This window comes from Chrysemys picta, chromosome 5 (genome assembly GCF_011386835.1).
Source record: "Chrysemys picta bellii isolate R12L10 chromosome 5, ASM1138683v2, whole genome shotgun sequence".
NCBI classification, from domain to species: domain Eukaryota; kingdom Metazoa; phylum Chordata; order Testudines; family Emydidae; genus Chrysemys; species Chrysemys picta.
This window is the reverse complement of record NC_088795.1, coordinates 52,258,015-52,285,309: the sequence shown is the minus strand read 5'-3', so window position 1 is coordinate 52,285,309 and position 27,295 is coordinate 52,258,015. Positions and strand designations below refer to the sequence as shown.

The following is a 27,295-nucleotide window of genomic DNA, read 5'->3' as shown; positions in this document are numbered from 1 at the left end:
CTGGAGCCCAGGCTCTGAGACACTCCTCCCTTGTTGAGACCCTTGCAGTGAATATCTGCACTGCAATTTGATAGCCCTGTGGCTGGAGCCCAGGCTCTGAGAAGCATCCCCACCCTCTGGGGGGGGTCTCAGGGCCCTGGGCTCCAGCCTGAGCTCAAATGATTACATTGCAATTTTATCGCCCTGCAGTCGGATCCCACAAGCCCGAGTCAGCTGACCTGGGCCAACTGTGACTATGCCTTGGGTCTTATTGCAATGTAGATGTATGCTCGGTGGTCACTATTGTAAGCTGTGTGAAAAAGAGTTCATCCTGGCCAATTCAGTCTCCTGTACACAGGGTTTGGGGTAATGGACAAAGCCAAATGAAACTTTTTTTCAGTGTGCCAAATTGTTTTGCAATGTTTGGATTCAGTTCAACCCAAACCGATTTTTGTTTAAAATTAATCCTGCGACTCCCCCAGCATTGGAGGGGTGCAGAGTTTTCTTGTATGGACTCCCTGCTCCGTAGCACTCTCCTCAGCAGAAACATATAACAGCAACTGTATGTTGGGTTTTTGTGTGCTCACAAAGGGGGCTTTAGGAGTCGTTTGCAATGAGTATTATATTTATTCATCAGTGAATGTATTCCAAATCTCCTTTTAGTTCTTCACAGAATCTAATTTAATTTTATTGAGCTAATCAACTCTAAACTAATCATACGCCCATGCATTTGCAAAGCATTTTTATTATCTGTATCTGTATACCTCCAGGATTTCCTAATAAGTTAATTGATCTTTTTCAAGCTGAAAATAGATTTAAAAATCTCCAGACAATCCAATGCATCATCTGGTCAGCCAGTGCACTTTGTGTTGGATTTGTATTGTTGATTTTAATCTACTTAAAATTTCTTGGGCTAGAGACCTGGTGTGAAATCCTGGCCTCATAGAAGTCAGTGGCAAAACTGTCATGTCTTCCTTTATGTTCCACACAGTGCTGAGCACAATGGTGACACCAAATAATACTAATACTAATAACCAAAGAAGCTCCATCAGCAGCCCTGGCTCTCGGCTTTGAAGGCAAAATTCAAGTCTATTTTGTTTCAACAGGCTCATACATCTACATATTTAGATGTTTTCCTGTGTTCTCTCGTTTTTGTATTTAAAATCCACTCCATGTTCTAATTTGTATTAGTTGGTAATTGGTCTTATGTTGGTAGACTGGCTGAAAGTAATCAGGTTTTCCTTTGTGCCAGTTCCTTTGATTCAACATGGCTACATACTTGAGCTGGCTGGATCTCTATTTTAATGATGATGTTTTGTATTACTTTCATTGCAGTGGGCCAGTGCAGCTATCGTGTTCATAGTTTATTAAAGGAGACTGTCAAAATGTGCAAAAGCAGTTCAATAGCTGAAAATCAAGAGTATCTCAACTTTTGCATTCTGTTTCTTCATATTACAGTTGACGCTCTAATTGATGCAGCAAATTCAAAACTTAGCATCACATAAATATGATGAAGTATAACATTACATAATTTTACTAGGTTAAAAGAATAACTTCAACTATTTAGTTCAGTGTGGCAAATAAAGTTTGAAATTTAAGAAGCACTTTTCAGCAAGAATACACAGTGAAACATTTTTTTCAAAAGAAAGGTTCAAATCCTTGGCTACAGCTGAGGTATGCACAGGACAACTCAGGAAGGGAAGGTGGAGAGGTGATTTTAGGCCACCTTTGTGCTCCCCAGTCCAAGACTGGCTGTGGGCTGGGCCTTTTCCCCAGTGTAATTTAAAGCAGCCTAAGGGTTGCACCAATTTGTACCTGTTCAGATACCACAGAGGTGCTCAGATACCATGGTGACGGGGTGTGGTCTAAGAACCTAAAAAGAAAGATAGCTGCCAACAGCATTAAGTAGCTGTCATAACTATAAAGGGAAGGGTAACAGCTGTCCTGTGTACAGTACTATAAAATCCCTCCTGGCCAGAAACTCCAAAATCCTTTTCTCTGTAAAGGGTTAAGAAGCTCAGGTAACCTGGCTGGCATCTGACCTAAAGGACCAATAAGGGGACAAGATACTTTCAAATATTGGGGGGGGGGGGAAGGTTGTTGTTTGTGTTCTTTGTTTGGTAGTGTGTTCGCTCTCGGGACTGAGAGGGACCAGACATCAATCCAGGTTCTCCACATCTTTCTAAACAAGTCTCTCCTATTTCAAACTTGTAAGTAAATAGCCAGGCAAGGTGTGTTAGTTTTCCTTTGTTTTCTCAACTTGTAAATGTACCTTTTACTTGAGTGTTTATCCTTGTTTGCTGTACTTTGAACCTAAGACTAGAGGGGAGTCCTTTGAGCTCTTTAAGTTTGATTACCCTGTAAGGTTAATTTCCATACTGATTTTACAGAGATGATTTTTACCTTTTTCTTTAATTAAAAGCCTTCTTTTTAAGAACCTGATTGATTTTTCCTTGTTTTTAGATCCAAGGGGGTTGGATCTGTATTCACCAGGAGTTGGTGAAAGGAAGGAGGGGGAAAGGTTAATTTCTCCTTGTTTTAGATCCAAGGGGATTGGATCTGTGTTCACCAGGAGTTGGTGGGAGGAAGGAGGGGGGATGGTTAATTTCTCCTTGTTTTAAGATCCAAGGGGGTTGGATCTGTATTCACCAGGGAATTGGTGAAAGGTTTTCTCAGGGCTTCCCAGGGTGGGAATCTAATTGGGAAATGGTGGCAGCGGACCAGAGCTAAGCTGGTAGTTAAGCTTAGAAGTTTTCATGCAGGCCCCTACATTTGTACCCTAAAGTTCAAAGTGGGGATCCAGCCTTGACATGGTGGTAGAGCGGTGGGATCATTTTAAACCCAAAAGCCAGTGAGATTTTTTTTTTCCTTCTAGCTGCTTGGAAAGCGGAGCTGGAGGTAGATAGATGCATATCTTATCTCTCCTTGCCTGAAGGCAGAGGTGTTAAGTTTTTTTTAACAAGGTCCTTTGTTAAGAGAAGGGTTCAATGGGCAAACAAAGGTAAAGGGAATTTACAAGCTGAATTGTTTTTTTTTTTCTTTTTACATCCTCGGGAGTAACTAGTTAGAAAGTCTCTGTTAACTCAGCAGCAGCCAGAGCTGAGAGCTTCCCAGTTTCAGTCAACTGCAGAGGGGGTGACCCAGCACAAGAAAACAGGAAAATGACTACAAAAGAAGAAAAAGCCAAAGAGGAGGCCCACAAGAGAGCTACGGAGCTGAAAGAAAAAGAGATAGAGCTGAGAGACAGAGAAGAGAAAGCCAAAGAGGGGGCCCACAAGAGAGAGATGGAACTAAAAGAAAGAGAAGAAAAAGCCAAAAAGGAGGCCCATGAAAGAGAGATGGAGCTGGAAAAAGCCAAAGAGGAGGCTCACAAGAGAACTATGGAGCTGAAAGAAAAAGAGATGGAGGAGAGAGAAAAAGAAAGGAAGCATGAACTGGAAGTAGCAAAGGCTAAGCAGGATGCACCAGCCAATGCTAACAACCCCCCTCCAGGTACCACTTCCCATCCCAGAAAATTCCCCACCTACAAGGCAGGCGATGATACTGAGGCCTTCTTAGAAAATTTTGAAAGGGCCTGCCTTGGATACAGCATCGCTGCAGACCAGTACATGGTAGAGCTGAGGCCGCAGCTCAGTGGACCCTTAGCAGAGGTGGCGGCTGAAATGCCTAAGGAACACATGAACAGTTATGAACTTTTTAAAAACAAGGCCAGACTCAGAATGGGGCTAACACCCGAGCATGCCCGTCGGCGGTTCAGAGCCCTAAAGTGGAAACCCGATGTGTCATTTACCCGTCATGCCTACCACATTGACAAAAATTGTGATGCCTGGGTATCAGGAGCAAATGTTAAATCTCTGGAAGATCTGCTTTCCCTAAAAATGGAGCAGTTTTTAGAGGGTGTTCCTGAGGAAATAGAAAGGTACATCCTAGATAGGAAGCCCAAAACTGTAACTGAGGCGGGGGGAGATTGTAGCCAAATCTGCTGGGTGGAGGTGGCAGAAAAGAAAAAAACTAGTAGCAGTTGGAGCGAATATCAGAAGGGGCAAGCCGAAACAAAACCTTACCACCGGGGACAACCCAAGGCCCCACCCACATCCCAAGGGAAACCCCAGACGCCTTCTCACCCCACCACACCAGTCTCCACCAACCAACATCGTCCCGGTGATACCTTAGCAGGGCGATGTTTTAAATGTAATGAACTGGGACATATAAAGGCTCACTGCCCCAAGAACCCCAACCGATTACAGTTCATTACACCCCAATCACACCAAAGATCCCCAAACCCAGATGCCTCTCTCATACCCTCGGAGCGAAGGGAAACCTTGAGAGTGGGCGGAAAGACGGTTACCGCTTGGAGGGACACTGGGGCTCAAGTGTCAACTATCCACCAATCCCTAGTGGACCCCAAACTCATCAACCCGGAGGCTACAGTAACAATTCAACCCTTCGTGTCACAGTCTGTAACCTTGCCTACAGCCACGTTGCATGTCCAGTACAAGGGCTGGTCAGGAATGTGGACTTTTGCAGTCTATGACAATTATCCCATTCCCATGCTGCTGGGGGAAGATTTGGCCAACCATGTGAAGCTAGCCAAGAGGGTGGGAATAGTCACCCGCAGCCAGGCTAAGCAAGCTTTCACCCCCATCCCTGTTCCTGAGCCGTCCACCAGGGCCCCGTCTGTGTTACCAGAGACCCAGACAAAGGTGGTGGAACAGGATCCCCTGCCAACGACTGCAACAGCCGTAGTGGATCCAATCCCAGAGACCCAGCCAAAGCCAGTCCCAGAACCGGAACTGGCAACGCAACCAGCACCAGAATCATTGCCAGCACTGAGTCCAGCGCTTGCAAACCCGTCTACAACTCCAACGCCAGAGGGCACCAGCGAGCCTGAACTGGCAGAAGCAGCAGATAACCCTATCCAAGAGGCTCAGCCAGAGCCTGAGATACCACATAGTGCACCAGCGGACAGCGGTTCACAGTCAATGGAAACAGCCCCAGCACCTGCATCGCTTCCAGAGGGACCAAGCCCCAGTCCACAGTCCAAGGAGGAACTGATGTCTCCAGCATCAAGGGAACAGTTCCAGGCCGAGCAGGAAGCAGATGACAGCCTTCAGAAAGCTTGGGCGGTGGCGCGGAGCACCCCACCGCCTCTCAGCTCTTCTAACCAATCCCGGTTTGTTGTAGAACAAGGACTTTTATACAAGGAGACTCTTTCTGGTGGGCACCAGGAAGACTGGCATCCTCAAAGACAGTTGGTAGTTCCCACTAAGTATCGGGTAAAGCTCTTGAGCTTAGCCCATGATCATCCCAGTGGCCATTCTGGGGTGAACAGAACCAAAGACCGGTTGGGGAAGTCCTTCCACTGGGAGGGAATGGGCAAGGACGTTGCTAAATATGTCCGGTCTTGTGAGGTGTGCCAATGAGTGGGAAAGCCCCAAGACCAGGTTAAAGCCCCTCTCCAGCCACTACCCATAATTGAGGTCCCATTTCAGCGCGTAGCTGTGGATATTCTGGGTCCTTTCCCAAAGAAGACACCCAGAGGAAAGCAGTACGTACTGACTTTCATGGATTTTGCTACCCGATGGCCGGAAGCAGTACCCTTAAGCAACACCAGGGCTAAAAGTGTGTGCCAGGCATTAACAGACATTTTTGCCAGGGTAGGTTGGCCCTCCGACATCCTTACAGATTCGGGAACTAATTTCCTGGCAGGGACCATGGAAAACCTGTGGGAAGCTCATGGGGTGAATCACTTGGTTGCCACCCCTTACCACCATGAAACCAATGGCCTGGTGGAGAGGTTTAATGGAACTTTGGGGGCCATGATATGTAAATTTGTAAATGAACACTCCAATGATTGGGACCTAGTGTTGCAGCAGTTGCTTTTTGCCTACAGGGCTGTACCACATCCCAGTTTAGGGTTTTCACCATTTGAACTTGTGTATGGCCGCGAGGTTAAGGGGCCATTACAGTTGGTGAAGCAGCAATGGGAGGGGTTTACGCCTTCTCCAGGAACTAACATTCTAGACTTTGTAAGCAACCTACAAAGCACCCTCCGACATTCTTTAGCCCTTGCTAAAGAAAACTTAAAGAATGCTCAGGAAGAGCAAAAGGCCTGGTATGATAAACATTCCAGAGAACGGTCCTTCAAAGTAGGAGACCAAGTCATGGTCTTAAAGGCGCTCCAGGCCCATAAAATGGAAGCGTCATGGGAAGGACCATTCACGGTCCAGGAGCGCCTAGGAGCTGTTAACTATCTCATAGCCTCCCCCACCTCCAACATAAAGCCTAAGGTATACCATGTTAATTCTCTTAAGCCCTTTTATTCCAGAGAATTAAACGTTTGCCAGTTTACAGCCCAGGAAACAGATGACGCGGAGTGGCCTGAAGGTGTCTACTACGAAGGAAAAAAGGATGGTGGCGTGGAAGAGGTGAACCTCTCCACGACCCTTGGACGTCTGCAGCGACAGCAGATCAAGGAGCTGTGCACAAGCTTTGCACCAATTTTCTCAGCCACTCCAGGACGGACCGAACGGGCATACCACTCCATTGACACAGGTAATGCTCACCCAATTAGAACCCCACCCTACCGGGAGTCACCTCATGCCAAAACTGCTATACAAAGGGAGATCCAGGACATGCTACAGATGGGTATAATCCGCCCCTCTAATAGTGCATGGGCATCTCCAGTGGTTCTAGTTCCCAAACCAGATGGGGAAATACGCTTTTGCGTGGACTACCGTAAGCTAAATGCTGTAACTCGTCCTGACAACTATCCAATGCCACGCATAGATGAGCTATTGGAGAAATTGGGACATGCCCAATTCATCTCTACTTTGGACTTAACCAAGGGGTACTGGCAAGTACCACTAGATGAACCCGCTAAGGAAAGGTCAGCCTTCGTCACCCAGGCAGGGGTGTATGAATTCAATGTACTCCCTTTTGGGTTGCGAAATGCACCCGCCACCTTCCAAAGACTTGTAGATGGTCTCCTAGCAGGATTGGGAGAATCTGCAGTTGCCTACCTCGATGATGTGGCCATTTTTTCTGATTCATGGGCAGAGCACCTGGAGCACCTGGAAAAAGTTTTCGAGCGCATCCAGCAGGCAGGACTAACTGTTAAGGCTAAAAAGTGTCAAATAGGCCAAAACAGAGTGACTTACCTGGGGCACCAGGTGGGTCAAGGAACTATAAATCCCCTACAGGCCAAAGTGGATGCTATCCAAAAGTGGCCGGTTCCAAAGTCTAAGAAACAGGTCCAATCCTTCTTAGGCTTGGCTGGATATTATAGGCGATTTGTACCCCACTACAGCCAAATGCAGTTCAGTGGACTGATGAGTGTCAAAAGGTCTTTAACCAGCTTAAGGCAACACTCATGTCTGACCCTGTGCTAAGGGCCCCAGACTTTGACAAACCGTTCCTAGTAACCACAGATGCGTCCGAACGAGGCGTGGGAGCAGTTTTAATGCAGGAAGGACCGGATCAAGAATTCCATCCTGTCGTGTTTCTCAGTAAGAAACTGTCTGAGAGGGAAAGCCATTGGTCAATCAGCGAAAAGGAATGCTATGCCATTGTGTACGCGCTGGAAAAGCTACGCCCATATGTTTGGGGACGGCGTTTCCAACTACAAACAGACCATGCTGCGCTACAGTGGCTTCATACCGCCAAGGGAAATAACAAAAAACTTCTTCGGTGGAGTTTAGCTCTCCAAGATTTTGATTTTGAAATACAACACATTTCGGGAGCTTCTGACAAAGTGGCTGATGCACTGTCCCGGGAAAGTTTCCCAGAGTTAACTGGTTAACAATTGTTCTTGGAATGAAACATATTGTTAGTTCTTATATAATCAGTAGTATGTCTAAAGGTACATGTGTCTTATTAACTCTGTTTTCTCCTAGAACTCCAGGAAGAAATCACAGCCAGTGTGGAACCGAACGTCCAACACTATCTGTGATTTGGGGGGGGTGTCATAACTATAAAGGGAAGGGTAACAGCTGTCCTGTGTATAGTACTATAAAATCCCTCCTGGCCAGAGACTCCAAAATCCTTTTCCCTGTAAAGGGTTAAGAAGCTCAGGTAACCTGGCTGGCATCTGACCTAAAGGACCAATAAGGGGACAAGATACTTTCAAATCTTGCGGGGGGAAGGTTGTTGTTTGTGTTCTTTGTTTGGGAGTGTGTTCGCTCTCGGGACTGAGAGGGACCAGACATCAATCCAGGTTCTCCACATCTTTCTAAACAAGTCTCTCCTATTTCAAACTTGTAAGTAAATAGCCAGGCAAGGCGTGTTAGTTTTCCTTTGTTTTCTCAACTTGTAAATGTACCTTTTACTTGAGTGTTTATCTTTGTTTGCTGTACTTTGAACCTAAGACTAGAGGGGAGTCCTCTGAGCTCTTTAAGTTTGATTACCCTGTAAGGTTAATTTCCATACTGATTTTACAGAGATGATTTTTACCTTTTTCTTTAATTAAAAGCCTTCTTTTTAAGAACCTGATTGATTTTTCCTTGTTTTTAGATCCAAGGGGGTTGGATCTGTATTCACCAGGAGTTGGTGAAAGGAAGGAGGGGGAAAGGTTAATTTCTCCTTGTTTTAGATCCAAGGGGATTGGATCTGTGTTCACCAGGAGTTGGTGAAAGGAAGGAGGGGAAAAGGTTAATTTCTCCTTGTTTTAAGATCCAAGGGGTTTGGATCTGTATTCACCAGGAGTTGGTGAAAGGAAGGAGGGGGAAAGGTTAATTTCTCCTTGTTTTAGATCCAAGGGGATTGGATCTGTGTTCACCAGGAGTTGGTGGGAGGAAGGAGGGGGGATGGTTAATTTCTCCTTGTTTTAAGATCCAAGGGGGTTGGATCTGTATTCACCAGGGAATTGGTGAAAGGTTTTCTCAGGGCTTCCCAGGGTGGGAATCTAATTGGGAAATGGTGGCAGCGGACCAGAGCTAAGCTGGTAGTTAAGCTTAGAAGTTTTCATGCAGGCCCCTACATTTGTACCCTAAAGTTCAAAGTGGGGATCCAGCCTTGACAGTCGCCAATAGGGCAGCCAGGGATTGCTTGACCCTGTAGATCATCACATTGAGTGGGACAGGCCCAGGAGCCACTATGTCAGCTCTTCACCCACCAGAGGCTGCCCATTCTACCCGCTTTAAGTCCAGTATCTGCCAGTGATTCAATAAAAAGTAGCCATGCCACGGGGGGTATCTGGCCAAAGTTTTTAATGATATATTTTGCCTTTCAGAGCCATCAGGTGGTGGTGACCATCGTGCTGAAAAAGGCCATTTCTCACCTCCATACTAGAAGTTTGAAACGTACCAGGCTTTTTATCCTGTTATTAATATCCGGAGTCACCCAGTCTCATCACTACACACCCTCCCAGACACATTGGTCAGCCTGGGTGTTCTAACCCTTGCTGTTACTTAAAGTTAAGCTGCTGTATATAACTATGCTAACTGAACAATCAGATTTTTATGTAGGTTATTCCAGTTTGCATTTCTGCTTCCAGCACAGCATCATTTCTCATTTCTTAGCTCTTGACAGAGTCATTGTCAGGAGGTCAAATTCATATTGTGCCCTGCATTGTGTTCAGTAAAGCCTTTATCATGAGAATAGGTATTAGAATGTTAATGCCAAATGCATCCTGTTAAATAGAGTAAAGCTCTCTACTACTTTGACCTTACAATATTTTGCATTTTATTTCATGTTATTATTCATTTTACATAAATTAGCAAGGCTTCCATAAATTAGCAAGGGAAGAGGACAGCCTATCAAAAACTCTCTCTCTTACCTGGCTGCAGTATCTACTGGGCATGCTTTAAATATTTTGACTGTAAAATCACTATAGTGCTTACTTATTCAGAGGGGGAAGAAAGAGATCTTTCCATTTAAAAGGAAACAACCCACTGTTTCCTGTTGAACCTATGAAGTGATGAGCAGCCCCAACACCACTCTGCTCTTCTAAATAGGAGTCCAGGCTATTTGGAATCACCCAAGCAGTGCTCAGTACTTTGCAGTATAACTCCTATGTTACTTAATTTTTCAAATATTTCAACGGATTTGAATAAGGTCTATAGTCCAGTTCTTCACTCAATCACACTGAGGGAAATCAGAAAATCAATGGAGTTATGCCAACCTGACTTAAAGCAGGATCGGTTTCAGGTGGAGTTGTATAGTTTATACTCAAGACAATGCTTGAAAAATATATGGGTAAAGAAGCATTCACTGCTTTAAATAATCTGTAAATAATTCTTTTACTAAGAAACGGAGTTAATATTTCACTTTCTCTCAACTGACTGTCAAACTGCCCAGCAAATAAAGAGGTTTCAGTGACTTACCCCATTACCTAAAGACATAATGTTGGACATTTCAAGTGAATACAGAATGAAGAAATCGCAATTAGCTGGTCAGAATTTTCCCACTGAAATATTTTTTCAACAGAACCCTGCTTTTTGACAAAATGAACTTTTTTGTGAAAAATTGTTTCTTTTCATCTAGAATTTTTGAGGGTTATTTATTTATTTATTTTTTAATGAAAATCCAAAACATTTTGAGGAAAATTTGTTTTGTTCAGATTTGTTGAAATAAATGGATTTGAATTACTATTAAAAATACCCTCAAACAACTAATATGATATCTCATCTGAGCCTATATACTTTTGTTCACATGAATATTTATACCATTTTCTTGTATTTAAAATAAATAAAAGCCCACAACTGCATGACCTGACTGGCAAACTGAGAGAATACTAGATTAGGTTTTATTCTTACTCAGTTTTATTTAAAACTCTGAAGAACAGGTTTTTGAAATAAATTGACCTGACCTATCATGTTGGTTAGAAGTCAAATCAGTCACAATAAACATTCTCTCTCTCTCTCTTACACTTACACACACACACGCACACACACACACACACACATATGTATGGGTGAAAGTTATTTTGCTTCTTTAAATAGCTCAATATTTATTTTGTATACCAGTCTTGCTCTAGGATATTTAATATTTGGATGTACCTGAGAAATCAAAGCTATTGGGCTAGATTTATCCCCCCTGATACAGGGGCATATTAGAGAGCAGCCAATCTCATACTAGAAGGTCTTTCAAAGAAGATCAGTGGCAGTACATTGACTGGAGACTGAACTTATTGTGCATGCATCTTGCATGATGCCATAACCTTGAACTGATACTCGCATGGTCTGCAGACAGGAGCTATGTCAAATGAACCAAAAAACAACTGAGTGTTGAGAAGGACAATGAGAGAGGTGTGAGAAGAAAGCATTAAGGAGGATGCCAGTTAAATAAATTATCATTTCTATTACAAACGGTTTATTCCCAGGTTTCTGAGATGTCAGTGCGGTTTTCTGCTTTTAAAGAATGTAACCCAGCCAGAGGGATGATGTAGAAAGGGAAAACAAGCCTGTTAAATTTGTCCTAACTTATGAATAGTAGATGGTGGATAGATTTTATGGGAAATAATGGTATCCTTTTCTTAACATTTGTAATGAGGAATGGGAAGAAAGGAAATAACCATCTTTTGATCCAGAACAATTATCTATATAGGTGCCCTTCATAGAGACTCAGTTAATTCAGGATTTGCTTAACTTCCTACAATTCCCCTTTTCACAGGCACCAGATTTTTAACAGATTATTTTAATAACAAGTACGTGAATTGAGAAAGTGAATGAATTAAACCTCCCAACATGATTATGAAGTGGATAAGTATTATTAACTGTTCTCCAGTTACTTCAGTTGGATTACTTCAGGGATGAATTTGAGCCATAATATATTTTACATGGATCCTGTGTTTTTACAGGACAACTCAAATAGAGGGTAAAGTACGTATGTCCCATGGTTATATCTGATTGTGTAAATTGGCCTGTGATCTGAAAGTCCTTATTTTTTCTTTACTGAAAGAACAATGAAAGCAAACAGAAAAGTTATTAAACAACCAAGCCTACTGAAATAGAAATCAGGAACTTCTGAGTGCTAATCTTGGCTCTGCTAATGACTTTCTCTGGAACTTTTGACATGTCACATGAAGCCATATTTTCAGAAGTGTTGACTAATTTTGTGTGGCCCAGCGTGGATGTCCAGGCTTCTTTGAGTTAGATTTCTGTTTGCTGGTTGGATATGCATTTTTTGGAAGCATTAAGTTACTTAGATTGAATATTTAAAATATATGCAGTAATATTTGAATTGTCATTGTCTTTAATTTCTCTGAATCGTAAGGGTATGTCATTTCTTCTCTTAATTATTTTGCTGTTTTGTTAGTATCAAAAATTAGATATTATTGTCTTTTTTAAAATTTTTGCAAAAGGTAAATCTGGAGAAGTTGTACTTAAATAGGAACTTATTTAGTCATTTGTTTGGATCCTCCCTCCTTGCAGGGTCCTAGAGTCCAGGCTCCAGCCCAAGCCCGAATGTGTACGCTGCAATTAAATAGTCCCTTAGCCTGAGCCCTGCAAACCTGAGTCAACTGGCACTGGCCAGCCACAGCTTTTAATTGCAGTGTAGCTATACCCATAGTGTTTTGGACACAGAACAGATTCTCTTGCGCTTGTGGACAAATTTTAAGCTTTCATTTAAAAAAAAAGGAAGGGTCTGATCTTTTGAGGTGCCATTCACACTCATCTCCCATTGAAGACAAAGATTTTCAGATTTTTGTTCCTACGTAAGTTTAAAAACTTGTTCCAGACAGACAGACAAAAGCAGCAGAAAATTTGTCTGCCCACATTCACCTAGTCTATTTCAATGCCAACATTATCAAGTGTGACAAAGTATGAAACAATTATTCAAATATTTTTTTTAGGCATTGGGCCCTACCTACTCTGGTTTTTGAAATCATGTTAGCATGTCCCCAGAGGACTATATCTAAACCTACAACATCTCTAAATTATACACAAAAGTCTTTTGTTAAACAAAATTTCCTTAGCCATCCCCACACTGCCAATGTTGAAGAGATTGGGGATTTCCCTGACTTTTCAATCTTGCTCAGCTTCCCTTTTAGGTCTGAATGATATCAGTAACAATTGCAGTATTGAGCAATGGCTGGGCTAATGACTCTTTGGTTTACTTGATGCAATAAAATGTTACACAAATCACCTAGCAGGAGGGACAAGGTGTGCCTACTACACCTAGGAATTAGGCAGATTTCCTGCCTTTCATAGGCATGCAGAGTGGAAAACACAAGTGCAGACTTGAATTTTAGGTCATTTATTTTGCTGTATGTGCCTTGTCTCATTCATGTAAATGTTTATCTTAAGTGTAGTTATTAGTGTGCCATTATTTGTGAACCCTGTGACTCATATAGCCTCATTTCCAAGTACATCTGCAAAGCAGGTTTAAACAGACTATCCTCTAAAGTAAGAATTGACAATGCACAGTACAAATCATGCAATCTTTCTGTTTATGAAGGCCTGCTGAAGTCAATAGGAGCTCAATGCATGGAGGACTAACCACATTGGACTCTAATTTAGTCATCTTCAAAAATCCACAGATTTTAGGCAAAAGTGTGTATAAGATTTGCCAGGCCTTCTGTTGATTAAGAACTCATAGAACAAGAATAGAAATAGATATATTTATAAATATTTCAATGTTAGTGGTAAGGTTCAGAAGGAAACTACTTTATGTTGTTGGTCTAGTTTATATATTAAAACTTTTGGATGTGCAATTAATATGACATTTGGAATAAACCACTGGAAAACATGAAAATGCTGGTGCAATCTTTCCCATTGCCACTTGGGGTGAACTCTTATTTTCAGAATCTCTCTTTTGGAAGACTGTTTCATTGCTGCAAAAGAATTTCAGCAACTTAATGAAGAAGATCCTGCCTTAAAAGAACAAAACTAAAAACCAAACAAATAAACAAAAAATCCCTGTATGTATTAAGGGGCTGTGTGAATGTTTTGAGTGATAAGCAATGTAAACGATATGTAGTCTGAAGAGATGAGCTCCCTGGGAAATGTGGCTGCATATAGTGTTGTGTTTGTGCAGTGATGCCATAATCCTTGGTTCACTTAGAACAATTCAAATGAAAACTGTCAGCGGAAGATGCCCCGGTGGCCACATCTGAATCAGGATAGATCTGGTGAGTGATGTGAGCTAACAGGCAGTAGTAATGTGCCTGTCACTGTTTTCTGTTATCGTAAGAACATAAGAATGACCATACTGGGTCAGACCAAAGATCCATCTAGCCCAGAATCCTGTCTTCCGACAGTGGCCAATGCCAGGTGCCCCAGAGGGAATGAACAGAACAGGTAATCATCAAGTGATCCATCCTCTGTCACCCACTCCCAGCTTCTGGCAAACAGATGCTGGGGACGCCATCCTTGAAAATAGGCTCAGATGGCAGAAAATTTGCAAAAAAGGACTAACAAATGTTTGCCAAAGTGGATGAAGGTAATAGCTTTAAGTACTCAGAGTTTGAATTGAGAAGAATTGTTCCTACATTTTGCTGACTTTCTTTCCTTTTTATAACAGACAGCAGTGAGAAGCAGGACATGTAATAGCTCCCAATGTGAGTACTGTAAATGGCACAGACATTTAGAAAAGGACGTTTGCTGCATCCAAACTTCCAGAAAAATTGGGGTCCAACAGTAATCCTTTATTCCCATTTCAGGATTTTCATATATTCTTGAAGAAGTGTGACGTACTAGATGAAATGTCTGAGCTTCAATAGTTGGGTTGTCAGAGGACTTTATTCAAGCATTAAAAAGGGCTCCTGTGATGTTTACTCTTACCTGTATGTAGGAGAATTTTTATTATCTAACTGTGCTGTCTAACAATGAAACTGAAAATTAGTCAAAGGACTAGATTGTGTCCCAAACTCATAGGCTATAGCCTATAGTGAGGGATGGCACATTGCTGTATTACCCCTGGAGCATCACAGAAGGAAGTAATTCTCATCCCAGGGAGGGTTTAAGAGGGTTCTAAATCTCCCTTCTTTGCATGTGCACATATTACAAGTCACAATCTCGCCTGAAGCAAATGCAAGATAAGACAAATAAGTGGAAAAATGTGAAGCCAAGAGCATAATAATTGATTGTGTATTCTCTCCTAAACAGCAAATGTTAATCCGAGATTACAGAGAAGGAGACAGGAGAATCATAGAAATGTAGGGCTAGAGTGGACCTCCTGAAACAGGACCAAGTACACCTGTGACGTTGTGCAGTCTATATGGTTTTATAAAAACATGATAATAAGTGAATATAATGTAACTGGAATAGTTTTATAAAAACATGATAATAAGTGAATATAATGTAACTGGAATATGCTTCATGCAAAAGGTTTCTTGTAAGGTATCATTACAAAGTTTATAATCTACTGAGTGTGATCATCCTATTTGTATAAATGTACCACTCTTGTATCTAAAACTAGAAATATAAAATATAACTCTGAGGGCCTATTGTAATTATGCAAAGTGTGGGCCATTAATGGAGGTTTGGAATCTTGATGACTCCCATTAACCAGGACCATTGTCTGCAGATGGCTGTGTTTTACCTGTGAGTCTTCCGGTATATGTGTGTGCTGGCAAGTGGATAATGAAGTCTTGCAGTGACATGTGATCATGTCACCTGAACTGGAATCCATCTTTAACCTGGTGCTTTTCCAGTGGGGGGGGGGAACCCAGAGGGACAAAGGGTTCCCACCTTATGCAAAAGTTATATAAAGAGGTGGAAGAGAACAAGGCGGGAGAGGAGCCATCATGAAGAATCCCCTAGCTATCACCTGAGCTGGAACAAGAGTTGTACCAGGGGAAAGAATTGTGCCCAGGCCTGGAAGGTGTCCAGTCTGAGAAAAAACTTACTGAAGCATCTCTGAGGGTGAGATTATCTGTATTCAGTTTGATTAGACATAGATTTGCGCACTTTATTTTATTTTGCTTGGTAATTTACTTTGTTCTGTCTGTTACTACTTGGAACCACTTAAATCCTACTTTCTGTATTTAATAAAATCACTTTTTACTTATTAATTAACTCAGAGTATGTATTAATACTTGGGGGAGCAAACAACTGTGCATATCTCTCTATCAGTGTTATAGAGGGCAATTTATAGAACAATTTATGAGTTTACCCTGTATAAGTTTTATACAGGGTAAAACGGATTTATTTGGGTTTAGACCCCATTGGGAGTTGGGCATCTGAGTGCTGAAGACAAGCACACTTCTGTGAGCTGCCTTCAGGTAAACCTGCAGCTTTGAGGCAAGTAATTCCGACCCTGTTGGAGCAGACGGGAGTGTTTGGCTCAGCAAGACAGGGTGTTGAAGTGCTGAGCTGGCAGGGAAAACAGGAATAGAAGTAGTCTTGGCACATTAAGTGGCAGCTCCCAAGGGGGTTTCTGTGATCCAACCCATCACAACACCTGCACCATTGCTGATGGGTGTTTGTCTAATCTGTTCTTAAAACTCTCCAGGGATTCCACAACCTCCCTTGGAAGCCTATTCCAGAATTTAACTATTCTTATAGTTAGAAAATCTTTCCTAATATCTAACCTAAATCTCACTGCAGATTAAGATGATTACTGCTTGTCCTACCTTCAGTGGACATAGAGAACAATTGATCATCAGCTTCTTTATAACAATCCTTAACAGATTTGATGACTTTTATCAGGTCCCCCCTTGGTCTTCTTTTCTCAAGACTAAATATGCCCAGTTTTTTTAATCTTTCCTCATAGGTCAGGTTTTCTTAACCTTTTATAATTTTGACTCTTTCCAATTTGTCCATATCTTTCCTATAGTGTTGTGCCCAGAATTGAGTATAGTACTCCCTCTGAGCACTCCTTATGAGTAGATCAGGACAATTACATTCCCTGTCTTACTTACAACACTCCTGTTAATCCACCACAGAATAATATTAGCCTTTTTTGCAACTGCATCACAGTGTTGATTCATATTCATGTTGTGATCCACTACAACCCCAGATTTTTCTTCAATATTACCATCTAGCTAGTTATTCCACATTTTGCAATTGTGCATTTGATTTTTCCTTCCTAAATGAAGTATTTTGCACTTATTTTTATTGAACTTCATTTTGATCTCAGACCAATTCTCTAATTTGTCAAGGTCATTTTGAATTCTAATCCTGTCCTACAAAATGCTTGAAACCCCTTCCAGCTTGGTGTCATCTGCACATTTTATAAGCATATGCTCCACTCCATTATCCAAGTAATTAATGAAAATATTGAACAGTATCCGCATCTGCACAAGGAAATAAGGAAACAAATCAACAGAGCCTGATGTGTACCCAGAAGCCTCCTACTACAAGACAAGCCCAAGAAAGAAACCAATAGAACTCCACTGGCCATCACCTACAGTCCTCAGCTTAAACCTCTCCAACGCATCATCAGTGATCTACAACCCATCCTGGACAATGATCCCTCACTTTCACAGACCTTGGGAGGCAGGCCAGTCCTCGCCCACAGACAACTTGCCAACCTTAAGCATATTCTCACCAGCATCTACACACCGCACCATAACAACTCTAACTCAGAAACCAATCCATGCAACAAATCTTGATGCCAACTCTGCCCACATATCTACATCAGCAACACCATCACAGGACCTAACCAGATCAGCTACAACATCACCGGTTCATTCACCTGCATGTCCACCAATGTTATATATGCCATCATGTGCCAGCAATACCCCTCTGCTATGTACATTGGCCAAACTGGACAGTCACTACGTAAAAGGATAAATGGACACAAGTCAGATATCAGGAATGGCAATATACAAAAACCTGTAGGAGAACACTTCAACCTCCCTGGCCACACAATAGCAGATGTAAAGGTAGCCATCTTACAGCAAAAAAACTTCAGGACCAAACTCCAAAGAGAAACTGCTGAGCTTCAGTTTATTTGCAAATTTGACACCATCAGATCAGGATTAAACAAAGATTGTGAATGGCTAGCCAACTACAAAAGCAGTTTCTCCTCCCTTGGTGTTCACACCTCAACTGCTAGCAGAGGATCTCACCCTCCCTGATTGAACTAACCTCGTTATCTCCAGACTGATTCTGGCCTGCATATTTATACCTGCCTATGGAAATTTCCATTACATGCGTCTGACGAAGTGGGTATTCACCCACGAAAGCTTATATTCTAATACATCTGTTAGTCTTAAAGGTGCTACAGGACTCTCTGTTGCTTTTTACAGATCCAGACTAACACGGCTACCCGTCTGATACTTCACATCCACAGCTTTTCGCCACCCACTAGGCCAGTACAAAAGATGAAATAGAAGTATAATATAAAAGGTACTTCCTTCAATGATGTATCATGTAATTGTAAAGTGTAAGGGCAGTAAGAGACATGTATATCTTGTTATTGTCTGCAAAAATATAAAATGAAATTTGGACTTCAAAATTTGGGAAGCAAGTATGTGAATGAAATAGGCATAGGAATAGTATGCCTATTCCCGATTCCCCAGGTTGTTTGCTGCCTGGACCAACTTAGAGGCTCGAAATCAAACTTCGCCTTTTGTGTCCTCATTGAGGTGCTGTTGTTGTTAGTTATTGTTTATATTACAGGAGCCCTCATAATGTGGTAGGTGTGGCATGGACATATAAGAATATAGACTGTTGCAGCTAACACACAATAAAACAAAAACCAACAACAACAGCAACAAAAAAAAAAACAGTGCAGAAGACAACCGTTAACACGCATATTATGTAAAAGGTCTGACTCTGCAGGAGTCACATGTGGGGCCTCGATTTAATTTGTGTTCTCTCAAACTCTGCATCACAATAAAACATACCCTTGGCATATCTACCTGCCGGGGTCACTCAAGCCACTTCTGGTTTAATAGAGTCATCAGCTAAGGAGTACACTATACTGCTCAGGAGGGCATGCAAACATGACTTTACGACACCTTGAAATACTCCTCTACCCTGGGGCTGGCAGTGCACCAGACTGGTCCACTGGCATTAAGTTAGATCATCCCATGGGCTACTGTAAATTACTCTGGCTCTAATAACTCCCCAAATGCTGATACAGCATTTGGGGAACTCACAATCTAAACACAGATTATAAATGCTGTTACTGGAAAATCTTCAAAAGTGAAGGCTTTGGTAAAGAAAAATAGAAAATCACCTGAAACCTTAATTAAAAACAAACCCAAACCAATCAGTATCTATATATTTTTGGTGAAAACTGAAGATGTGGCCACTTTGTGCTGTAATAGTGTGTAGTATTGCCCTAACTCAGTGGTTTTCAATCCATGGCCTGTGGAACCCTGGGGGTTCACAGACTATGCCTAAGAGGTCTGCAAAAGGTGACTATGATGATAAAGTTTCAGATCCCAAGAGGTGGTGTTGTTACCACAGAAGCCCACAGTTTAGTGCCCTTTCTCACGCTGCATCAAATTCCATGCTGAGCATGTGCAATGTATATAGTTGAATTCTGTTCAGTCAGTTTTCAGTCTAACTCTTCTATAGTAGGGGTAGGGTGACCAGATAGCAATTGTGAAAAATCGGGACAGAGGGTGGGGGGTAATAGGCACCTATGTAAGAAAAAGCCCCAAATATCTGGACTGTCCCTATAAAATCGGGACATCTGGTCACCCTAGGTAGGGGGGTCTATGGATCACAGGTTGAATTTCCAAAGGGGTCTGCACTTTCATTAGAAATTGTTTAGGGGTCCACAAATGAAAAAGGATGAAAACCACTGCCCTAACTCAAACATGTCAGCCACAGGATGATCATTCCTGTGCATGGTGAACCTTCATTGATGTACAGTCAGAGATGGGCGCATGGCCAGAATGCTTCTATGACCAGAATGCTTCTATTGCTCTTTTGGGGCTACTGACAACCAATATAACTTAAATCAACCTTCAACATGGGCTCTGTATCAGGGTTGTGCAAAGACCACCTCTACTGACTTCCTCAGCGGGACTCTGTGAACTGCTGGAGTCAATGTTAGTTGCTAGGTTACTACTGGCTAGAAGAGCCCAGGGTCAAATAAATATTGTCCTTTGTTTGACTCTGGCAGAGCAAGGACTTGAGACTAGGTCTTCCACATCTTAGGTGACTGCCTTAATCATCAGGCTATTAGCTATTCTAGGGTGCTCTTTCTCTGTCTCTTGTTTTGATCAGAAATTCCTTCCTGGATTTGAGAAACCAATTCTTGACAAAAGTTTTGTTGAAATTGGCACATTCCCTAGAAAAGTTTTAGTTTTGGCACATTGACAGGTTCTGACTAAAACCATTTCCTCAAAAAATTCCTGACCGGCTCTACTTGTGATTGTTCAGTATATAGCCTTTTAAAATTCATTTTAAATTCATCAGACCAGCACAGATTTGTGGCTAATGCTTTGACCTCGCTTGGTTTGTGGATCAGGTCACTCACTGCAGGTGCTGGGAGGGTCGCATGTCTGGCAAAAAGAGGGACCATCTTGAATTATTCTGTAGCAATTCCTCTAGCTCATATGTGAGTGGCATGTAATACTCTTTGGACAAAGAAACATTACACTGTTTTATGGGGCCTGATCCAATGGTGTGCTGAAGAGAAGTATAAACCAGAGGAGAAATCAAATGAGCTGCTGTTGAACACAGGGAAGGGTATGGAGGAAGAAATCAGCCTTTTAAAAATATTATAGCACTACAAATATATATCCAAATGCTAAAAACTATTTGTGTTTGTTCCTCTGTAGATTAAAAGCAGTCAGGCTTTTTATGCCTAGTTTTATCACAGTGCAAATTATTATAGACAACTTATAACCCCTGAAAATATGGGTTTTAAAAGCATTGACTCAGCTTTTACTACTGCAGTATAAACAGCACTGCTATGATACTCTAATATTTACTGTTTCCAAGATACACTTAAAAACACAGAAGTTGTGCTTAGAGCTCAGTGCCGTCTTCTGAAATGACAAAATGTTTAGCTAATATCTTTTCCCCCCTATTCGGAGCTAATTAAGCAATAACTGTAAAGGGAACATGCAAGGCAACAATTACTTCTCATTATGCTGATTGACCCCAAAGCCATGAGCAGCTGCAGTAGTCATACTACATAGGAATTTTTTTCCTTTGGCATATACTGTACAGGCTGTCCCGTGATGAGGTTGTAAGTGCTCAAGGACTCTTGATTTTTTTTTTAATGAAAGCTTCTTTTTTATTTTACTTTTCATGTTTTGGTTTGAAATCAAGTAACTCAGCTGAGTTAGCAAGAAATCTAAGTACAGATTAATTAATCCACTCAGGAAAGTGCTATTGCAGGAGTGGCCAAACTTACTGACCCCCCAAGCTGCATATAATGGTCTTCAGAAGTTTGAGAGCTGCAACCCTCCCTGCAGGGCTAAAGCCCTTAGATTCCCCTCTCTGCAGTGCGGAATCCCTTAGTCCCACCACCCCGCCGCAGGGCAGAAGCCCCAAGCTCCCCCCGCTCAGTCTACTAGGTGGAAAATGGGGGAATTGGATTGGGGGGGGGCCTCTGTGAGCCGCGCTTTAACTGTAAAAGAGACGCATGCAGCTCACGAGCCACAGTTTGGCCATGCCTGCACTATTGTGACATGACGATCAGATGGTGTTTCTGGTTTCTGAGGCATTGTGACGTGACGATTCAGTACTCTGAAATGTTGATATCATTCTATCATCTCTTAAAAGAATTTGCTGTAAATATTAGCAAGAGTGCTTACTTGACTTGAAGGGGTATTTTCATTTGTGCATTATTTACAAATATCCCAGAAACTCTGTACATGTGAGAATTACTGTGGAAATAACCTAGATTTTTCACTAGTCTGATTTGGCTGTTGCTAGGCAACATAACGTAGGAAAAGGTTTATATGTAGTCTTTATGTAAAGGTATGTAGTCTTTATGTAAATGTCCAGGTAAGGAATAGATTTCAGAGAAACCAACCAACTAAAAAAGAAAAGTTTAAACCCACAAAACCTATATTAGTTTAAAAGTTTTTGAAAAAAAAAAAAAATTGGAATAGAACCAAAGGTGACACATCCTGTTTGATTTTTTTTTCTTTTTGGCTAAAGATCTTTGTGTTTTAAATCAGGCTTGTGTGTCTCACTACGAGTTCCTTTAAATATATGGGAGTGTGTTGACAGAAATCTACTACCTTCTGATTGGTTAAACTTCCTTTCAAGTGAGAGCTTTGTTCTTCCTAAGAAGCTCAAATCAGTTGTGCAACATGCTGTTGCCATTTGAAAATGCTGAGTAATGTCAGAGACTTTTCTTATGGCTGATGCAAACCTGGAGAATTTGCATCATCATTCAGCAGACTAATTTGATATGACAGGAGCTTAAATACAAGTCCATGCGGAAGCTGAGCTGGTTTCCAATGAGAGGGCAGCACCAGCTAACAACGTGAAAGGACAGGTGTTACTAAGTAGTATTTATACAGCAGTGAATATTAAAATACACTTCAGAGTGTTATACCTGTGTGCAGGAGCAGCTTGAAAGGTAACATAAGGCAGAGAAAGAGAGTGAGAGCAGTTAGAAAAATAGCACAAAGATTGAAGGGAAGAAACTTTGAGTGCTTGCCAGAAAGTTTTTTATTTTGTTTGTCTTGAGTGTGTTGGTGGCACTATAGCATGTTTAGGAAACCTGCTCTCTCCACAATCTCTAATGGAAGCTCTTTGCAGGGGCAATCTATTGGCAGGTTGCCCTCTCTGGACAGTAAAGAGCCAGCCCAAGAAGAAAAAGTGGTGCTGAAGAAGAAAGTAACTTTTTTGAGAGGGGTATCCATTATAATTGGCACTATCATTGGAGCAGGAATCTTCATCTCTCCCAAAGGGATCCTAAAGAACACAGGCAGTGTGGGAATGTCCTTGATTCTCTGGACAGTGTGTGGTATCCTCTCACTGTTTGGTAAGTTGGTGAAACTTTATAATTGATCCTTGGGGGTAGTTGGTGGATTTTCCCCTCTGCTATTGGATATCAAAGACCAATCTGATATGTGAGGACCAATAAGGCTACAGATATTTTTTGTTATTTGATAGTGTCTGTACTATGAATTCGGCATTATCTCTTTCACAATCATTATGACACAAAACCCTGCTGTACCTTTTTATAAATATTATAAGACCAAATAATGTTTCTTATGAGTCCCTAAAGTAAGAGGAGAGGGAAGTATACTATGTTTTATTTATGACTTTTTGTTCTAGTTGTAATGGTTTGTTTACAGCATGCTTGCAAGGTGTTGGCAATTGGGGATATGGACCAATCAATCTGAATATCTGTGAAATGTATAGACAGCATGATCCAGCTCCCCACTGACTAGATTAAGCTCTGAATTGAATAGCTTCTGCTGGACAAAATTTTTATTGGCAAGAGAATGAGTGAGAGAAAACTTTGTTACTGTTTTTTTCACCTTATTCACCAATTCACTATATCACTATGAAAGACCATGTCACAAAAAAATATGGAACTTAGCAGCTAACACTTATTGAGGGTTTTAACTACTGCCATATATTTTCTGACAGACTACTTGTTTTCTGGCAAGTGGTCTTGAGGGCAAGCACTAAGTAACATCTGCTTAAAACCATGTAAATGTCATCTTGTGTAAATTGGCTGTGGACTTAAAAGAGGCATCAGCTGTTAAGAAGGAACATAAGGCCCTAGCTAAATGTGCAGTTGAAGAAAGTTAGGATCAATTTTAATCAGAAGCTAAACGTACTATTTTGATGCCAAAGTACCATGCACAACAAAAATCTACTGTGGAACTTTGGAGGTTCTGCCTTAGACCGAAATCCTCCTCTACAAGTGAAGTGAGAGCTGACACATAACTTGGAACCTAGTTAGGAGACGCTGGCCTTTAGATTAAACTAGAGATAGAACTTGCCTCAACATAGCATTATACACTTTAATTTAGGTATGTGTTGTATGAGCAAGTGATTAAAAGTGTAGTAAATTATTGAGATTTCCCCTACACTACATGCTGTGGTAAAATCTTATACGAAGTTCACCTATTTGATCAGTGAGGGTCACTGTGAAACATGTATTGCAACATTACAGTAGTTACCTCAGACTGATTCTATATTGTGTCTCTCCAGATGTGCTTGGCAAGAGAAAATCTGCCAATAGGTTTATTAAATGTGACTCTAAATAGATTATCAGGTACCTTGAATAATCTCAAATAAAGTTTACCCAACTTTATTTACCAAAGAAATGAGATATGCCTGATATTCTTCATTAAAATGTATGATTTTATGGGCTGCTGTCAGAATAAGAACAGAATAGAAGCCCTTTGAATTACAAATCCATCTCTAAAATTATGTATTATTTGGTGTTTTTTGTATTGCAATAGCTATAGCAGATGTATGCATGTCTCTGCATAACCCTGGACATTTAAGATGCTGTATGTTTTTGACAAATGTGCTTTATATCTTATAATTACAGTGACATAAATTAATTAGAGAACACATAATTGATAACTGCATATATTGTATTGATCATAACACTAGACACCATATCACTTTATCATTGATTCCCAAAGGCTGCTCAAACACTGGGCATACACTAATGAATAGGTTGACTGCATTTGTTAGTGCTGGTAAATCTCTCCTTGACTGATGCTGTCCATACATGGAGCTGAGAATCTATTGGCTTTGTAACTGTGTGGTGGCCTATTATACACCCCAGCAGACACAAAGACTGGAGGGATGGTACATGGCTAAGAATATTTAATGCAGGTCCATGTTGTTGTTCTGGCATGCTGCTGAATGCTCCATAAAGGCTGAGGATGCATATTGTGCATGTGGCAGCCTCAGGGAGCTTTCCGAGGGTCATCATTGTGCTGTACAGTCCCTCCACAGTGGACCAAATGACTTTTGCATGACCAGACCTTCTAAAGTAATAACACAACACTGGTTTTCTTTTTATTTGATCCAGTGTAAACATATTGAAGAATGAAAGATTCTTCTTACTAGGGAAATGTGAAGTCATCTTGCAATACAGAAACCCATGAAGCTTCCCAGAGCTAGGAACAAATGCAGTAATGTGCAAGCCCTGAACAACCTGATTTGAGGAGTGGGGGTGGTGCTAGTACACAACACATTGATAGTCTTAGGGTATGTCTACACCCAGCCACTAATTCGGCGGCTGGCAATCGAAGTTCTGGGTTCGACTTATCGTGTCTTGTCTGGACGCGATAAGTCGAACCAGGAAGTGCTCGCCGTCGACTGCGGTACTCCAGCTAGACGAGAGGAGTACCGCGGAGTCGACGGGGGAGCCTGCCTGCCGCGTGTGGACCGAGGTAAGTTCGAACTAAAGTACTTCGAACTTCAGCTACGTTATTCACGTAGCTGAAGTTGCGTACCTTAGTTCAATTTGGGGGTTTAGTGTAGACCAAGCCTTAGAGAGTGAAGTCCTGAATCAACAGTGGACACTTCCTGACATTGCTCCATCAATGTGCCTCAGAACGTGTAGTACAGTTTCCAGGCCCTTGTAATCTCAGCAGAGAGAAAACCAATGATATTTCCTAGTGACAGGGCTTTTGGGTATTCCCAAGAGATGTACTAGCTAGAATGCTAACAACCAAATGTAGCCACAGCAGAATGAGCGTTGGGAGGGGCTCATTGTCAAAGATCTCATTCCCTCCTGTTATTTGTGCTGCCATGGCTATACTCTGTTTTTAGTGTGCTAGCTCGATGTGACCTAGTACGAGTATGTCTCCTTGAGCTGGGAATCACACACCCCTCTCCAAGTGTAGACACACCTTTTGTCATTGTTTGGTGGGTAGCCAGACAACCTGCTTTGAGCGGGGGTTGGACTAGATGACCTCCTGAGGTCCCTTCCAACTCTGATATTCTATGATTCCAAGCTAGCATGACACAGCATTTTCATCTATCTGTTTACTAGAGCTGGTTGAGTAATGAGAAACTGTATTAGTAAATTACCTATTCAGTGGGCTACAGAAAAATGTAATTGAATAAATTACACACAAATATTTGGGCCCTTACAGGGCTGATTGAACTAATGAAAAATGTATTTACAAATAACTTATTTGAAGAAATATGTCAAACTTGTCAGAAATAATTACTCAGTGAATAACTTGCTCTATTGTTTAGTCTGTTCCTAATGCTCATGTATCACAAAAGTTTTGAATAAACATTATTGGTTATGTCTTATGATACAACATTTCAATTTTAAATACATTTCCATAGGTGCACTGTGCTATGCTGAACTGGGAACATGTATCAAGAAATCCGGTGGCCACTACACTTACATCCTGGAGGCATTTGGCCCATTACCGGCTTTTGTTAGAGTCTGGGTGGAACTGCTTATAATACGGTAAGTGTGCTGAGGGTTCTATTTACCTTCTCTGTCCACTGTCAATGCTGTTTCAAATACAAAGAGAAACCTCAGATATGAGGGGGACAGAAATAATCAAATGGATTTTGATCTTCCAGCTGTGGTGGTTTGTTTTTTTTTTTTTTTTTTTTTTTTATTAAATATTTCTGCTGCAGGACACTTACTGGTTCTATTTCATTTGCCAGCACTGACGATTTGGTTTCAAGATATTTTTAAGAAAAATGATTTAAAGTGAACTGGTTTTCATAAAAATTCAGCTACTTGATTTCAATTCTTCTGCAAAGCCTGCAATGCTCGCCCATGTCAGTAATAGTGCTGATACCCACACATCATATTTAAAAATACTCTAAAGGACCTACCTTTTGAATTCGCAGTATGTCATGTGTTGGCTACCTACTTAGATTTGTGGAAGTGAACTCTGGCTTGGAATAGTTGAGGAGGGATGCAAAGATAGCTCTAAACTATCTTTCTACCTCCCTCAATAGAGACAGGAATAGTATCCTTGGGTATGTCTACACTGTAATGTAATCCAGGGTTATCGGAATTTGAGTTAGCAGACCCTGGTTTTGATAACCTAGGGGTTGAGCATCTACACTCATTTGTAACCCCAGGATAGGAATTGTCCCAACATGGAGCTTCAGCATCTAAACAGCATTTTGCAAACCCAAGTCTAATTACCCTCCCAAAATGTGGCTACTCTAGCCCTTTGTTCATGGTGCAGTTTGGGAAAACTTGACTGTTCACCAAACTTGGCTGTCCAGAGGACAAAGGTAGTCAGCCAGTGGAATTGTGGGATATTTTTGATGGACCCTTAGAACATGAGTCCAGTGGGATAGCAGCTACAATGCAAAGCAATAGGGTTTAAACCCTGGGTCCCAGCTTGACTCAGGCTTGGATGTTCCACCCCTGTGGGATCCTGAGATCCTGGGTCCAAGCCCTGGGTCAGCATGATTTGTGTGTAGAAGGAAGGGGGGTTAGGCTTGAGCCTGAGTTTGAACCCTGGGCTTACCCTGTGTTGTAGACATATCACTAGAGTACTGTTCAGCTGGCCATGGCTCGCCAGAGAACCATGTGC

At 41.6% G+C, this 27,295-nt stretch overlaps 2 protein-coding genes and 1 long non-coding RNA gene across 7 annotated transcripts in view; 2 read left to right on the top strand and 1 right to left on the bottom strand.

Annotated features, from left to right (window-relative positions):
- LOC122173717 (uncharacterized) overlaps positions 1-27,295 on the bottom strand; it is a 130,275-nt gene that overhangs the window by 39,223 nt on the left and 63,757 nt on the right. The gene's annotated exons all lie outside the window — the stretch shown is intronic.
- LOC135983638 (uncharacterized) lies at positions 3,050-6,444 on the top strand. Its single transcript, XM_065596389.1, has 2 exons — positions 3,050-5,636; positions 6,310-6,444. Exon 1 carries the CDS (start codon positions 3,141-3,143, stop codon positions 5,400-5,402), a length of 2,262 nt encoding a protein of 753 aa, XP_065452461.1. The 5' UTR covers positions 3,050-3,140; the 3' UTR covers positions 5,403-5,636; positions 6,310-6,444.
- Positions 22,093-27,295, top strand: part of SLC7A11 (solute carrier family 7 member 11) — a 117,248-nt gene continuing 112,045 nt past the window's right edge. For 2 of the 4 annotated variants that reach the window (XR_010601354.1, XR_006174442.2), the window contains exons 1-2: positions 22,095-22,776; positions 26,073-26,199. Coding sequence is in view for 2 of the 4 variants with exons in the window: in XM_042850336.2 (XP_042706270.1) it covers positions 22,500-22,776; positions 26,073-26,199 (404 nt within the window). In the remaining 2 variants the exon portion in view is untranslated. Of the gene's footprint in view, positions 22,777-26,072; positions 26,200-27,295 lie in introns of all 4 variants that reach the window. The other 2 variants (XM_042850336.2, XM_005284360.5) reach the window with 2 other exon arrangements.

Coding starts and splice junctions, on each gene's coding strand:
- LOC135983638 (XM_065596389.1), top strand. CDS start 3,141: ATGACTACAAAAGAAGAAAAAGCCAAAGAGGAGGCCCACAAGAGAGCT.